We start from the raw sequence: 15,838 nt of genomic DNA, 5'->3' as shown, positions 1-15,838 counted from the left end.
ATTTTATTACAATTTGTCATGCGCAGTTGCGCACTAGAAAATCACCAATCACTGGGCGTGTCAATCAATTTAAAGAAATATTTTATTAACATACATTAATAATCATGAAAAATATTTTGAATTGAACTCGAGTGGACTCGGGAATAAGTCCGAGTCCTAAAAAAAAAAAATTTCGAGTACGAGTCAATTCCGAGTCCAAATGCACACGAGTCCATGACAAGACCAAAACCATTAAAATATGGTCTCGAGACCGAGTCCGAGACGAGTCCGCGTCCCGAGTACTACAACACTGAATTGGATCATACATGCCACAAATTATGCTTAAGCTTGCAAAAGAAGGCGATGTTGAATGACCTGTTTAGGATTGCTGAGCACTTCCTGTGTGGTTGCTGTGGCGCTGATGGCTCGGTTACTTCCTGTGCTGAGCTGCAGGCTGAGTGTGAGACCACTGACCAACTGCAGCCCCAGTTCAGTGATGGTCACTCGATCATCCACAACCCTCACTGTCTTCTCGGCCAGGATAGAGTCTGACAGTGGAGAAAGCACCTGAAAAAAGAGAGATGCCTGGTTAATAAGGCCTGCATGAGATCAATATCGATTTATTAGTAGCCTGGTGCTTTACACTTGTCGGATGTGGACCAATCTCAACAGATCCAATTGAATTTTACCTTTAAAGATGTGGTGCCCACATCTTGTCCTGACAGCACCCTGCCTGCCTGCAGACGGGCAATATTAGGGTCCTCCACTTTCATGAAGTACCGTACCAGCCTGGTCACATCCACCTGCCAGTCAGAGCCCAGGAAGAAGGCTTGTGGCTCCCAGGGGTCTGATTGCTCTGCCACAAAGTGGGTGAGTACTCGAACCAAAGCATGCTGGAACTGCAGCATACAGCCCCGGCCCTTACGCTCTTCCTCACTGTTCCACCCGGGTTTGCTGTCAGGGACATACAGGCGTTACTGATAAACCACTTATTCATAGTCATGTAACTCCGTCTGTCACCTTTCATTGTTTTCATAACAGCTTAGATAAGCCCTCATTTGCTAAACAAACCCCATGCACACATTTATATAATTCAAAACAGTGGCGAGCAAGCACATATCAGACACTCACTTGATTGGATCTAACTGTGAATTAATGAGGGGATGTTTCTGTAATCCATTATGCAATAGTATTTAACCCACTCATAACCTTACACAATCGTATGAGCAATTTTTCCACAATTCGTAATCCACTTGAACCTGTCTAAAAATGGATTTGCAATTTGAAAGCATTTTCTGGCTATAATATTGCAACGCGAAACAACGACAATTGTAGCAGAAACACAGTGATAAAATATAATCAGTAAAATAGATACATATTGTACATATATGACTGACCATTCAAACCAGCCTTGTGACATGACGTTTTTTCATCTACATTTAGCATTATGAATCGGCATGGTAAGAGGATTTCAAAATAAACAACATTATAATTGGGAAAATTTGTGGATGGCAGGGAAAGAGAACTTAAGTCTACAAACAACTTTCCTGCCCATGATGAGAGAACTATTTTTCAGAATAAATGCTATCACAATTAAAGTGTTGTTCACTTTTAATATAACATTTTGGTGATAATTTACTCACCCTCACGTCATCCAAGATATCCATGTCATTCTTTCTTCAGTCGAAAAGAAATGAAGGTTTTTGATGAAAACATTCCAGGATTTTTCTCCATATAATGCACTTTACTGGCCACCAAACGGTTCAAGGTCCAAAAGACAGTTTCAGTGCAGCTTCAAACTATTCAAAGGGCTTTAAACGATCCCAGACGATGAATGAGGGTCAAAACGATCGCTCACTTTTAAAAAAAATAAAAAATAACAAAGTTTAAGTTTTATAAGCACAAACGCTCGTCTTGAGGATGAACAAATCTTTTTCCGAGTCATTTGGTTTATTCAACGAACGAAATGAACAAATTGACTCGTTCGTTCGAAAAAGATTCGTTCATTTTGATGAATGAGTTCGAACAGGAGAGTCACGAACGCGCATCACAGAACAGAGCAAGACGAGCGTTTGTGCTTATAAAACTTAAACTTTGTTATATGTTTTTTTAAATGAGCGACCATTTCACTTGAAAAGACCCTTATTCGTCGTCTGGAATCGTTTGAAGCCCTTTGAACAGTTTGCAGTTTGCACTGGACCTTGAACCGTTTGGTTACCAGTAAAGTGCATTATATGGAGAAAAATCCTGGAATGTTTTCATCAAAAACCTTAATTTCTTTTCGACTGAAGAAAGAAAGACATGGACATCTTGGATGACATGGGGGTGAGTAAATTATCAGCAAAAGTTTTGTTTTTTTAAAAGTGAACTACTCCTTTAAGACATTAATTATAATGCTGTCATTGTGTTTTTGTACCTCTTGGTGGACATGATAGGGATCCTCCAGCTCTTGATCTGACTCAGCTCTGGATCAGACACCTCTATATCCAGTGGCAGACGAGGGAACCAAACCTTCATCTCCAGCTGAGTGCTCAGGTAACTGTAGGTGAAGTTCACCAGCATCCTCACTCGCCCCTGGGTTTCTTTCCCATTCACGTAGACAAAGTCGCATCTGTCAGACACCTGAGGGCATCCAAAATTGTTTTATGTTATTTATAACTCCAAATGCCCAGGCTGTTCACACTGTAGTTTTCATGTTTTGCTGGATTTAAATAGACTTTTGGCTGTGTAAGAGGATTTGTTGGTGCTTAGCCCTAGTACAAATATGCATTTTTGGGACCAAATATAATTTAGGTTCAGATCCGCATTTAAAGTTTTAGAACTACTTGAGATTGAATTGCTTTGAAAGAAAGAAGTAGTGGTTGATCTTTGCTAACTCCATGGCCCTTATGCTGCATTTTTGATGTAACCTTTAGGCGTTTACTGTCACTTTTGAAATATAAAGCATGACATCTGGAGTCGCAAAGACACTTAACCATTCAACATGGGCTTACCGAATGCATGCCGCCACATGATTAAATCAAACTTATAATTTATGATGCAATTACATTTTAACAAGATTGAGGAAGGCATACTTCCTACATATTTGACCAACATCCTGGTGTGGAATAGCAAGTTAGCAGAGTAGATTATGTCCTGTATTTATGAGTTAATATGTAGTGTTTGTGTCACTATGGCTTGTGTTGATTGGCATTTTTACACATGTACAGCTATAAACACCATGATTACTTACATATACAGGGTTTACATGGATTGCAAATGACATGTTTATGGATGCATTTGACGTTATAATCTATAATACCGTATTTATGGTATTTATCCTATTAGTTGACTCACATTTCTATCCAGTGCTGCAAATATCTGCAGAATATGATTAATGTCCATTCATTTGATTATTTTTTTCTTTTCTAATTTGATTGTACTATCCATTTCAAACGAGAAAGTACCCGATTTAGCTCTGAAACGAGACTTCCTTAGATTTCCACGACGCATGCGCGAGAATTGCTATCTCTTTCAACTACCTCAGTTCAGTTCTCGCGCATGCGTCGTGGAAATCTAAGGAAGTCTCGTTTCAGGCCGAAAAGGAATAGTCGAATAAACTCGTTATTTTTGTTTGTTTTTTATTTAAACATTTTCTTCATTGACTTTCTGGGCCGTCAAGAGCCAGTCCCTTAGGCAGCCAATGTGGTAGTTATACAGCTCTCAAATTTAATCAAAAATATCTTCATTTGTGTTCCGAAGACGAACGAAGGTCTTACGGGGTTGGTACAGCATGGGGGTGAGTAATTAATGACTTAATTTTCATTTTTGGGTGAACTAACCCTTTAAGATGTGTTTTAGTTTTGGTCGATCGGATCACAAATAGACGATTTACACCTGGTGGAAATTTAAAAATTAAACGCGAAGGGAGATGATATGGAAATACACGGAACAGCAGCTTTCGTTTCTGCTCTGACAGCAGCTAAACCACGTGTGTCAGAAATCAGGAATGGTGAGAGAATATTGTGCTTGGTACATTTTTCTTCTTCAAATCAAACTTGGGTCTTCAGTCGTCAAAGTTTAAATCCCATCTGGCTACCAGACTTGCCATAATGTTTACGCATTAGTTATTTGGGGCGGAGGGTAGGCAGTTCGTTCACAGGAGCGTTTACAATGCCGAATCAATCCGTCCGAATGTGTTTTCGACTACCTCTGGAAGTGGTCGAAAGTGGAAAAGCTCAAAAGAGCTTAAAAAGAGACCCTGTTTACACCTGTATCTAGCATTGTCCACTCATGATAAGACTGACAAAAACCCTTAATACTACGTGTAAACAGGGCCTAAGTTAAAAAACGAATGAATAATTACCAGTATTTCTAGCAATCACATTTGTGCCGAATGTAATATAAATACTGAATGTAATATGCTGTACTGTAAGTATTGTTTATGTGTCATATTTTCATGAAGGTGTTTTGCTTTAAAAATAAAATGAACAGTTGGATGCTGTCTAGAATGTAAGTTTGTGCTAGACAGCAAGTGAAGCCTTTGTTTATGCCTGATAAATTCACTCTGATGTGAAGCGAGGCACACACATCCCAGAGGCTCTCTCTCTATATACATATACTAGCATTCCAACAGATGACAGGCAGTAGCATGAAACGGTAGGGAGAGGAAGTTTACAAGAAGAAATTTACATTTACCTACCCAGGTAAAATATTAATAGTTTACTGGTACAGAAGCTGCATAACCTGAGGAGACAGTGATGGATAGATGGCTCTTTTTTAGAATACTTCATTCTGATTGGTCAGCCATGTTATTCTTTTTTTTTTTTATTAAGTCCAAATGAAAGTGATTTCTCTCACTCCACAATTGGTGCATTTCACAAATTCTGTTTTTACCAAAACCATAGTTCTGAAAACCATTCACAAAAAGCATCACAAAGCTATTTACTTCAACTCTTGACCTGGTTAGAAGCATACAGTATTTATTTATTTATTTATTTATTCATTTTTAGTATGACATATGGACTAGATAAATAGTTTGTGATATAAAGTACAATAAGAAAGCAAGCTAACATGCAGTACATTCTAAATCTTGTCATTCTTCCATACAATTTTCATTGTGTGTCTTTTACTTTGTCCAGAGAAAGAAAGTACTGTTTTTGAAGAGAGTGTTTGTGCTCCAGTTTCCCAAGGGAAGCCTGTAATAAGATATAACAGGGAGCCCGCAATGGGATCAAACATCTATATATAAAGCAATACAATGGAGAACAAAACTTCCCAAGCAGTTCTCAGATGTCATGTTTGTTATTGTTATTTACAACAATAATCTGACATTTTTTCGATCTTGAACCAAATAATTAGCAGAAACTATTACTCTGCTTGTTGTAATTAATGACAGTTCTGTGTTGTTGAACCAACGTGGTTCAAAAGAAAGATGTGTGACTTCTATGATATGATAGTTCAGTAGCCAGTTGTGCCATTGTAGGGAAAAGCATCCCAGATTAGGTTTCTCTCATCGCTGAGGTAAAGTAAAACTCAGTGGATCTGGAGCGGAGTGATTATTGAACACATCCGAAATCACCAACGCGTTCTCATCCCAAAGCGCCATATAAGACGCTTTTGCAAAAGCGTAAATATCCAATGCACATGGCACCCTTTAACGTCTAATGAGACGCTTCGGTTAATGGTTAAGTTTAGGTATGGTGTAGGGTAAGGGTTAGACCACTAGGGGGCGCCTTCTGCTCAAATATATCTGTGTCTCATTTCACGTTAAAGGGTGCCATGTGCGTTGGATATTTACGCTTTTGCAAAAGCGTCTTATATGGCGCTTTGGGATGAGACCGGGCTCAAATCACATACTCTCTTGAGTAGGTACTTATTTTGAATAAGTAATTACTTCACTATCGCTAAAACAGTACGTACAGTATAGTTTGAATGTGTGTAGTATGAATGTAACCTGGAACGTACTACATTCACCATGTTGTCATCATTATCACATGATCTACCAGCATCAGTTACGCTTCACTGCCATTCATAAATCCTCTCCCGTAGCCTAATGTGATAGTAATGTGTCCATCATACGCACACTTCAGAATCTCGCCCGAAGAAGTAAGTCATCTGGGTACAACTCACATATATGTGTTGATATGTAGTTTTTGCTTACTATATGTAGTAAGAAAGTATGTGATTTCGGATGCAGCCATCGAGTGAAAGAGGTCAACCTGCTTCACTTGTATAAGCTTGTTTATCCAGAAAGATTTTTGCTTTGTGTGCTGCTTGCAGAGCTTGGTGAACTATTTGCATTAGTGGAGTAGATATATACTTGCATTGAAATTCCCAAAAGTAGAAAAATACAAATACACAGATTTGAAGATTCTGCACACGGCTATTTACGTCCAGCAATTAAGTCATTTCTTTGTGAAGAATAAAATAAAATAAAACAATACAATCTGTGTGATATAAAGTATTCTAATGCCATATGATATCTTTCAGCTTGTGTTTCTCTGCAAAAAACAACAACAGCATATTGGTTTGAAACAACATGAATTTTCATTTTTGGGGAGCTATTCCAAACATGAGTCTCATCATGTTTGTTGCTCATGTATAATCTATTAATCTTGTTTTAAGTTTGGCTATATATATTTTCTTTCTACTGAGGACATGAAAGTAAATGCATTTCTGTGTAATTCTAAGAAATCAGGCCAGAAAGCAGTGTTGTCCTTGAATGAGACACGGCTGAAGTTCTTTTAAGTCTCTCATCTTGGCTGTAGTCACAGTATGGTGCTGAGCTGTCCTTTCAGATTAAGTCCTCAACAAAGAGGATCCAGCCCTCCTGAGTGAGGTCAGAGCGTGGCTTAATGACTTTGCGAGGACAGTCACAAGAACACTCGGAGTGACAGAGGTTGCATACACAAGAGAAGACTTTGAGATGTTCTTTTGAGACCTTCTATCACCGCATGTCTGTCAGTAGCCCCTTTCACACATACAGTCTTAACTGGTAAATTACAAGTTGTGTGTGAACAGGACCTACCGGTAAATCAGTTATGGCAATTTTCTGGTATGAGAGGTTGTAATTTACTAGTAACTTCCCACTATGATGCTATTTGTGATAAAAGCATGAGATTATCCAGTATGAGCATGTATGACGTGAGAACTTTTCTTTGGGCCAATCATAAAGCTCTGTCAGAGGGGTTTACAGTAAGCTCTGCTGCTTTTAATTGTTTTTCTATGTAAACTTGCACTAGACGGACTCGCACCATTGAGACCATATCGAGACCATGTCTTATATTTTATTCATCAACTCTGCAGTTACTACTGCATACTATAGTAACTTCAGCATTATAGCAACCATTAATTATTCCTTTACCCACTAGTGTTTACTAAAAAGCCAGCCAACGCCAGCATTTTTTTTTTTTTTACATATTCTCAAAGCTTTTATGGTCCCCAGAATATTTTGTTGTGTTTATATGTTAACAGTGAATATATATATATATATATATATATATATATGAAGAGTTCAGATGCAAAAGCCTCTAAATGCCATTTGAAATTTTCTTCTAAAATGACCATTTTTATCAAGCTTGTATATTATATAGTTCAGTAATTTCACTTAAATGACAATTAATAGGTAATCTTCATTGCCATTTAAGTGAAATTACTGAACTTAAATATACAAGCTTGATAAAAATAATCATTTTAGAAGAAAATTTCAAATGGCACTTAGAGGCTTTTGCATCTGAACTCTTCATATATATATATATATATATATATAAAGAACAGGACTGTTGAAACAGCGACTCGTGCCAGTTAAACCTGGTCATAGGAAAACACTCAATATGACTCAAGTAATAAATGTAATAAGAATTAATTGTAAACGGATTTATCTGTCTTCTTCAAAATAGCCTATTAGAAAGATTACGCAAAATTTGCAAATGATTGTCGCCTATTGTTTATTGGGCGGCAGAACAAAAATGTTAATATTAACCTTAAAATGAAAATAAGTTACAAAATATGTTTGTAACAATACATAAGTTACTTAGGTTAGTCAGGTATTGTTCATAAAAACAAGCATTAGATGAAGAGCTACTGTTTAAACTGTTATGTTTCATCCTTCCGACCCCTGTGTTTCAATTGCCCTACTCTGGAGGGATGATTGAAACAAAGCACAACTCCCGTTCAGAGTAAATTTTTACTTAAATCTTTCTATATTTCTACTGAGTAACACATGATACTAAGAGAACACATATGTGAGTTGTTGATCACACACCAAAAAATTCTATCTGTAACATTATCTTAGAAAACAACATTTATCTGAAAAGTGTTTCAACCGCCCCGGTTCTCCCCTATGGGATAGTTCACTTTGAAATTATTTTTTGGTATGTTTTAGCTTACCTCAAGAGCATCCAAGATGTAGGTGTCGCAGTAGTTTTAATTTGGATATTTTTAGGTCATAGCGTTCTTGTCTGTCAGTCATATAATGCAGGTCTATGGTCACCACCTCAAAGAGCATGCACAGAGAAGTCCAAATTAAACATGATTTAATGATTCGTAAATGTAAGTACACATTGATGGCCTAAGACACGAAACGAGTGGTTTGTGTGAGAAAACAAACAGTAATTATATTGTTTTTAATATATTATTTTAATATAATACATTAATATATTAGGACGTGGCTGTAGTTACAAGAGGTAAACACAATATAAATACTGTTCGTTTTCTCACACAAACCGCTCGTTTCGTGTCTTAGGCCATCAATGTGTACTTACATTTACGAGTCATTAAATCATGTTTTATTTGGACTTCTCTGTGCATGCTCTTTGAGGTGGTGACCATAGACCTGCTTTAAATGACTGACAGACAACAACGGTTTCACCTAAAAATATAAAAATTGAAACTACTGCGGAAAACAAAGACACCTACATCTTGGATGCCCTTGAGGTAAACTAAAACATACCAAAAATTAATTTCAAAGTGAACTATCCCTTTAATCATTATTTTCATTTTTAAATACACTTACCGTGTGAGTGTGTGTTTTTTGGTTGCACCATATGATTTTTATTTGTGGACAAACGTTTTTGTTTTGTTTTTTGCATTTTTTAAGCAATTTTGTTCAAATAATGTAATAATAATTTTCCAATAATTTCATTAGTTTAATGAAGCCTTTTTCTGCATTATGATATTGTAATTTATCATTTTTTGACTTTATGCCCTAAGAAGAATTTCAATTAAAACATGCTCATTATAGGAGAGGTGCAATCATGTCATTGTGTAAATGAATACAATTTTTAATGTCATTTTGAATAAATTATTAAATCTGGTCAAAGAAAATTAGCATCACGTTATTGACCTCTTGCTATCTCGCATGCACAAAGAGAATGAGAGTTTGATATTAGCTTGATGTGACTTTCAGTAGACTTTACGACTGGTGTATCTAAGCTGAGATAAAGAAAAAATAAAAGGGTGAATACAGTTTAATGAACTGTACCTTTAGAACATTTTCATCTGAGGAGCTGCAGTCAGCAAAGTCCGAGACATCCGTAACAGAACCATCCTGTTCAACAGCAATGGTTCGCACAGCCACCGTAACCCTCTTACCCGTCAGCACGGCAGTGTTCAACAGCTCTGTGTCCTGCACAGGGGGACAGAGATCAAAGTTAAATGTCGGATCGTGATACTGAGCCAAGCTTTAACTTTAACAGTGGAGGTTAGAGATTCAACAACTACAATTGAAGGTCAGAGTTACGTTTACACCATGCAATCTAGTGATGAATATAATGGCATAATACCAGTGCATTTTTTCAACACATTTTACTGGTAGAATAGTATGTTAAGGGACACAAAGGCGGATTTTAGGTTGGAATGGCATGTCAATCTATTTAGATAATCTAGCCAAGAGATGCACTACCTGGACTGGTACAACTTTATGTAATCAAAGTAATTTTTTGATGAAAAGTGAAAAGCAAAAACGGATTATTTTACGGGTCACCACCGCCCCATTTGCCAATATTGTCTACAGTGAATGGGAAGAGCCAGCTTAGTGAGGCAAACCTCTGAACTTTAAAGATCCTGACAGATGCAAAATGCCTGCTCGTTTAAATGAAACAGGTTTTCAGGAAACAAAGGTCACTTAATTTACCTTTATGCAATGCATTCAAAATAAGCATGTAAATGTGGTTTTACTAAAAATGAAAAACAAAAAGGATTTGCCATTACACTTAGTTTGATCAAACAGCATTGTTTTTTCATGAACTAAAATAGTTAGATTAATTTCTTATTCAATATAATACGCTCTAAATATCCTCACCCTCTAAAAAACACATAAAGCCGACTAGATTTTGCAAGGTGCAAATCATGGATTTCCCAGGCTGTGACATAAACTATTGGATTTGTTTTTTTTTTTTTTTTTTTTTTTTATAGAGGCCAATAAATATGCATTATTTGAATAAGCATTTCAAGAGTTTTTTTAGTTGCAAGAGCCTTATTGAGAATGAACTTTTAGCAGATCCATGTGCTATTGCTCAAATGTCCAAAAACAAGATCCTGTAAGTTTTATTGCCATTTGCACAGGTACGTTTCAGTACAGGTTCAGTACATTGGAATTCTTGTGCGTTTTAGTACATAATACTTCAAAGTTATTACTAAGCAAACTTAAGTAAGTTCACAAATATTTTCCAAGTATAATTTATGTAGTATACTAATATCACTGTAGTAGTAGTAGTATACGTAAGTTTACCATTTCAGTACTTCTGAGGATGCAACGGTTAAAAAGCCTTTGTTTTAAGGGCTAAAACATTAAAACACCAACCGATATACCGTTTTTTTTTATAATATTTTTTTAAAGGGGTGGTTGATTGCGGTTTCACTTTTTTTCATTTTAAATAGTGTGTAATGTTGCTGTTGGTGCATAAACATTATCTGCAAAGTTGCAGCACTGAAAAGTTCAATGTAAGCAGAGATATCATTTTTAAAAAATCAGGAAGTTTAATGCCTACAAAAACGACTTGAATGGGACTACAACGGGTTTTAGACATAACTAACCCATACATTTGCATCAACCTTTCCTCCGGAATATGCAAAAAAGGGCATGGCCATATTTCTGCGGCTCGTCGAGTGTGTTGTTCACCCAGCTGTCAGGTCTTCTGTGTTTCGGCTTCCCACGGACGTTGTAGTTCATCAACAATGGGTACAATTATGTTTGATTATGTTTCTGAAAATGACGCTCGTAATTTAGCTCTCTGTACTGCGCATTTACGGAAGACAGCTTCCAGAATCTCCACGAATTCAATGATGGATTCAACAAGAAACTGTTACTACTACTGTTACTACTACTACAAGAAGCAGTTCCAACTTTAAAACCAGAGGCAGCAGTTGTTGAGCCACAACCTGTAAGTAGGCTAAGACTTCATCATTTTAAATGTATTTGCATGTATAATTCCAGACATAATGTTTTAGTTTTATCAAATGCCAGCGCTGGCTATATAGCCACTTAGTTATGCTATTTCGTGTCTACGACAAACGCGTACAAACATTTTGGACCTGAATTTGTATATGTACTAATTTTGTAAATGTATTTTTCATGTAATATTGAAACGATTCGATTTGATCAAGAACGTAAACCAATACCAAAGCTGTCTGTGTATATAGAAGCCAGTCAGTCAGATGCTATTGTGTAAAACAAACATGTATAAAGTTAAAAAATATAGGCAAATTACCATTCAGAAATGTTTTGTAAGAGCCGTGTGTGGTGAGGTTCTGCTTGCCTCTCTTCATCGCCGCTTTCTGGGTCTGATTCTGGCTCATACTGATACTGCAGTATTGACACCATTATTTACATTTGACAGGAACACACATGCAACTTTCGCCCGTAAAGGTAATGGGCGTGAAGTATTCGGACAACATGTACTACACAGTTTAGCCAATCACAACACACCGGCCCAAACTAACCAATCTGAGCCCATTGCCTGTTTCTGAGGGAGTGGTTTCATAGACTCAGGATGTAAACCGGTTGTTCAAATAACAGAGGAGAAAGGCTTAAAATAAAGGTGAAATTCATGAAAAATAAGACTTTTAAAAAAAGAAAAAACCACGAATACATGTTATATTGCACCCCATAAACACAATCATGCAAAGAAAAAAAAGCAGTAAACCACCCCTTTAAAGTATACTAAAAGCACATTTTTTCATAAGAGATCTGGCAAACATATTAGGAGTTTTTGACCATTATCTGCCCTGTGCTGTTTTCAGATTTCTGGGACGGTGTCCAGCTGTATATTAGAGCTGCTACAGAAAATCTGATTGATTATGCCTAAATCTGCTCATGTTTGGACACAATCCAAAGGTCAACATGATCTGTCTTGCAGATGAAGCTTGTCGCATTTACAAGTTCTGTCACAGTGCCGAGCCCCTGGTACCCAGCTGGATCAATTCTGTCTTTCAAATGCCAGTGAATAAGTCATGAAGATGCTTTACTGTCTCAGATAGAAACATCGGTTTTGTTAAAAAGTTGTCTGCCATGTCTTTTAAAACACAAAGTGTTAATTAAACCTAACACCACCCCAGATATTAGAATTTTTAATTATTTGGTAAGTAAACGGGTAAACTGGATACTTTATATTGAAATGGTGTTGTGTTTTCTTGCAACGTATTAGATTATTTCAAAAAGTAAAAAAGAAATGTGGAATTTGCACTTGTAGTGTACAAATCTTAAGGCCTAATTGAACTTGAAGAGAATACACTTTCATAAAATGTTTCTTGACATACTTAAGTAGACTTATAAAAAGGGCATTTTGTATTATTACATTTCAAATCACTGTTTTAAACAAAAAGACAATTACAAATACATAAATTACATACAAGTTTACATAGAAATTACATTGAAGTATATTTTAGTTTACCATGGATGCTCATGTACATTCGGCAGAACATTTATCTTAAGTGGGTAAAAAACACTAAAGTTCTGTAAAGCTAAAGCATTGTATATACATTTAATCTAAAATACACTTTAATTTTCAACCGAAATAATGATAAAAACTTCATCAAATATTACAGAAGTAGTTAGTTAATAGTGTAATTATTTAGTTCCGTTCAGTGTTGATTCAGTTCTGTTCAATAACTGTTTATCCGTTATAAATCAGTTCAATTCAGCTATTAGCAGCTCTACTGAAGACAGTTCAGAAAAAAAAGTGGAGCTAAAGTGTTCTTTCTGTCTTTCTTTCTTTACAAAGGACATATTAGTGAAGACTTTTTTTAAAACTATCTTTGATGAATTACCTACCATAACTAGAGGAGCCAGGCCTACAAAGTCCCTCTGAGTGGTGTAGATCCTCATGGTGCCTTCAGACGCCCCCATCATTTTGACCTCATCAGGAAGAGTCAACTCCCACTTAATCACCTGAATCTCTGACTGGCTGCTGACATCCTCCACTTCAAAATCCATCTGAAGAACAGCTAGGAGTTTGCTTAATCTGAAAGAGAGCGTGCCATTAAACACCTCATGCCATATACCGTAAGCCCTCTTAATCTTTTGTGATCAAATTGTCAAACAAACTGCATTTGCAAGTTGCTCTGTTTGAACTACTGACTCAGTCAATAACTGTATAATGATCATACCGTCGTTGCCATTCACAACCCACTTGAATAATATGACATTTATGAGTGAAACAGTGACTTTTAAAGATACAGTACATGGCTTGTGGTCTCAACCTTTCAAGCTATTAGCGAGCCATATCTTTTTAACCTCTTAGTAGTGCAATCCCATCAATGCCCTGCATAATGCTTTCAATAGGACATGGGATCACCCGTAATCTGATGCATCTGTTTCAAATCTTAGCTTTAAAATACACTGCTTTCAAGCTCTAGGAATGAACCAAAGAGTTCAGATGGATTTTTTTACGTGAACAGCTTATTTATTTTAATGCATCTCGTCAATGGATCTCTTGTACAGTCAAAAAGGCAATTGTTTCAAAAACTGGGATTGACACAGAAATGAATTTTAAAGAAATCCCTGATAAAATAATCCAGTGATCCAGTGGCTAGTGGGAGCTCATGTGTTTCACAGGACCATGGGATTAATCAAGTATAAAACAGTAAAAGCAACAACAAACACAATGGGTGTCAATTAGCGAATTACAGCCAATATCATTCCACAAACTAATTCAATTCCATTTATTTATAGACCTTGAATTATTGGTTACATTTTGTGGTCCCCTTTAAACATTGTTTACTATAAGTAACATTGCACCTACATGTCAACTAACTCTCATTAGAGTAGATGAGTATTAGACTTAGAGTTAGAGTTAGAATAGAGGGTTAATATAATATAATAAGAGTTAGAATAGAGGGTTAATATAATATGTGTTTAAGGTTAGAATAACCTTGATGAACGGGGATCATCAAAATAAAGTCTTAGCAGATATTAAGCAAACAGTCTATTCATGTAGGTGCACGCCTGCTTATAGTCAACAGAATGTCTAAAGGGGACCATCAAAATAAAATGATCTATTACTATTCTTTAGATGTATTAGTTAAATATAGTGGTAGCAGCACCGCGTCTTTGGAATAGTGTCCCTTTACACATTAAATCTTATGATGCCATTGAGTGTTTTAAATCTAGGTTGAAGACCCATCTCTTCTCTGCTGCTTCTAGCTGTTCTTAGATACATGTGGTTTATTTAGTGTTTGGTGTGTTTTATGGTGTGTTTGTCTATGTTGTAAGTTTGGGTCTGTAAAGCACTTTGGTCAACTTTGTTTTTGTTTTTAAATGTGCTTTAGAAATAAAATGAACAATTGATTGAATATGTTTAAATCACTATTTAAGGCAGGATATTGTAATATTAACCCTTTGTTGCTGCTTAAATATGGATATCATAGGGTTTTTGCTGTGCACCAAGTACTGAATCCAAAATATAAAAACAATGAAGGATACGCCACTTTGTCTCAGCAGCAATATTGGAGAGAGATGCAATTATTTATTTAGAAATCACTTTCACCTCCTTTAACCCTTTAAGCCCTGAAAGCGTTTTTAGTGACACACACAAAAGTAAAGACTCATAACTCCAAAATTATAGCAAGGGGAGTCAAAAGGTAGGCATTGTTTGATAGAAAACACAATTTTTAGGGAAAAATGGGTGCACTGAAAGAAATATTACACATATTTCTTATTTGGCATGTAATAACTCAGGAAGGAAATTAGGAAATAAAGTTATATGTGTGCTGCATCTGGATCAAATTTTGCAGCGATACCATAAAGTAATCAAAAGTTACAGTATTTGGGACTAAGGTAGCCTTTTTGTTAAGCAGAGCATCCAAAAACCTCTTTAAACAAGTGTTTTCAATATCCAGGAGGAATATCTTTAGATCTAAGTTAAGGATTATGGTGATTATCGTTTTGGGCTGTATTAATCGTGAGAATCTGCTGTAAACAGTGTTGGGCCATTTTCCACGATCTATTGAGAGTGAGGAGTCACGTGCCGATTTGGGCGGGGTCTGAGCCGGTCAGCCATGATGGTAGGAGACGGTATCGGTTGACAGGGGCAACGCCTTCAGAACTTCACTGAGGTGCGACTAAACATTACAGAAATAGCGAAAGAGAGAGAGAGCGCAGCTTAGTATTTGTTTACATTTTACATTTTTAGCGATAAGCCGCAGTTTCTTTGGAAGATATGGAGAAGGAAGAGAAATGAAAGGGGTTCTATCGGGGGGGACTAAATAACAATGCTGGCCAGCTTTATTTAGAGAAACTGCTTGTCAATAAACTGACAGCAGCAACAGTGAGCAAAGCATGATTTCAAAAGGACCACATTTCAGCACAGTTCGCCTTTTATTTAACATTTATTTTATTTAACGAATTAAATTAATACCCTTGTTTTAAAAATACACTCTT

At 36.4% G+C, this 15,838-nt stretch overlaps 1 protein-coding gene across 1 annotated transcript in view; it reads right to left on the bottom strand.

Moving 5' to 3' along the window:
• The window catches only part of LOC120479573 (transmembrane protein 132D), a 39,449-nt gene that overhangs the window by 3,615 nt on the left and 19,996 nt on the right, over positions 1-15,838 (bottom strand). Inside the window, exons 4-8 of the mRNA XM_089119446.1 lie at positions 13,232-13,421; positions 9,443-9,586; positions 2,396-2,601; positions 669-933; positions 355-546 (exon numbers count right to left, since the gene is read on the bottom strand). Of these exons, the coding sequence (XP_088975572.1) occupies positions 355-546; positions 669-933; positions 2,396-2,601; positions 9,443-9,586; positions 13,232-13,421 (997 nt within the window). The remainder of the gene's footprint in view (positions 1-354; positions 547-668; positions 934-2,395; positions 2,602-9,442; positions 9,587-13,231; positions 13,422-15,838) is intronic.

The sequence above is a fragment of the Pimephales promelas genome, chromosome 14, assembly GCF_988280905.1.
Source record: "Pimephales promelas chromosome 14, fPimPro1.hap1.1, whole genome shotgun sequence".
Classification (NCBI taxonomy): domain Eukaryota; kingdom Metazoa; phylum Chordata; class Actinopteri; order Cypriniformes; family Leuciscidae; genus Pimephales; species Pimephales promelas.
The sequence above is the reverse complement of the archived record's forward strand: the minus strand, read 5'-3'. Positions and strand labels throughout refer to the sequence as shown.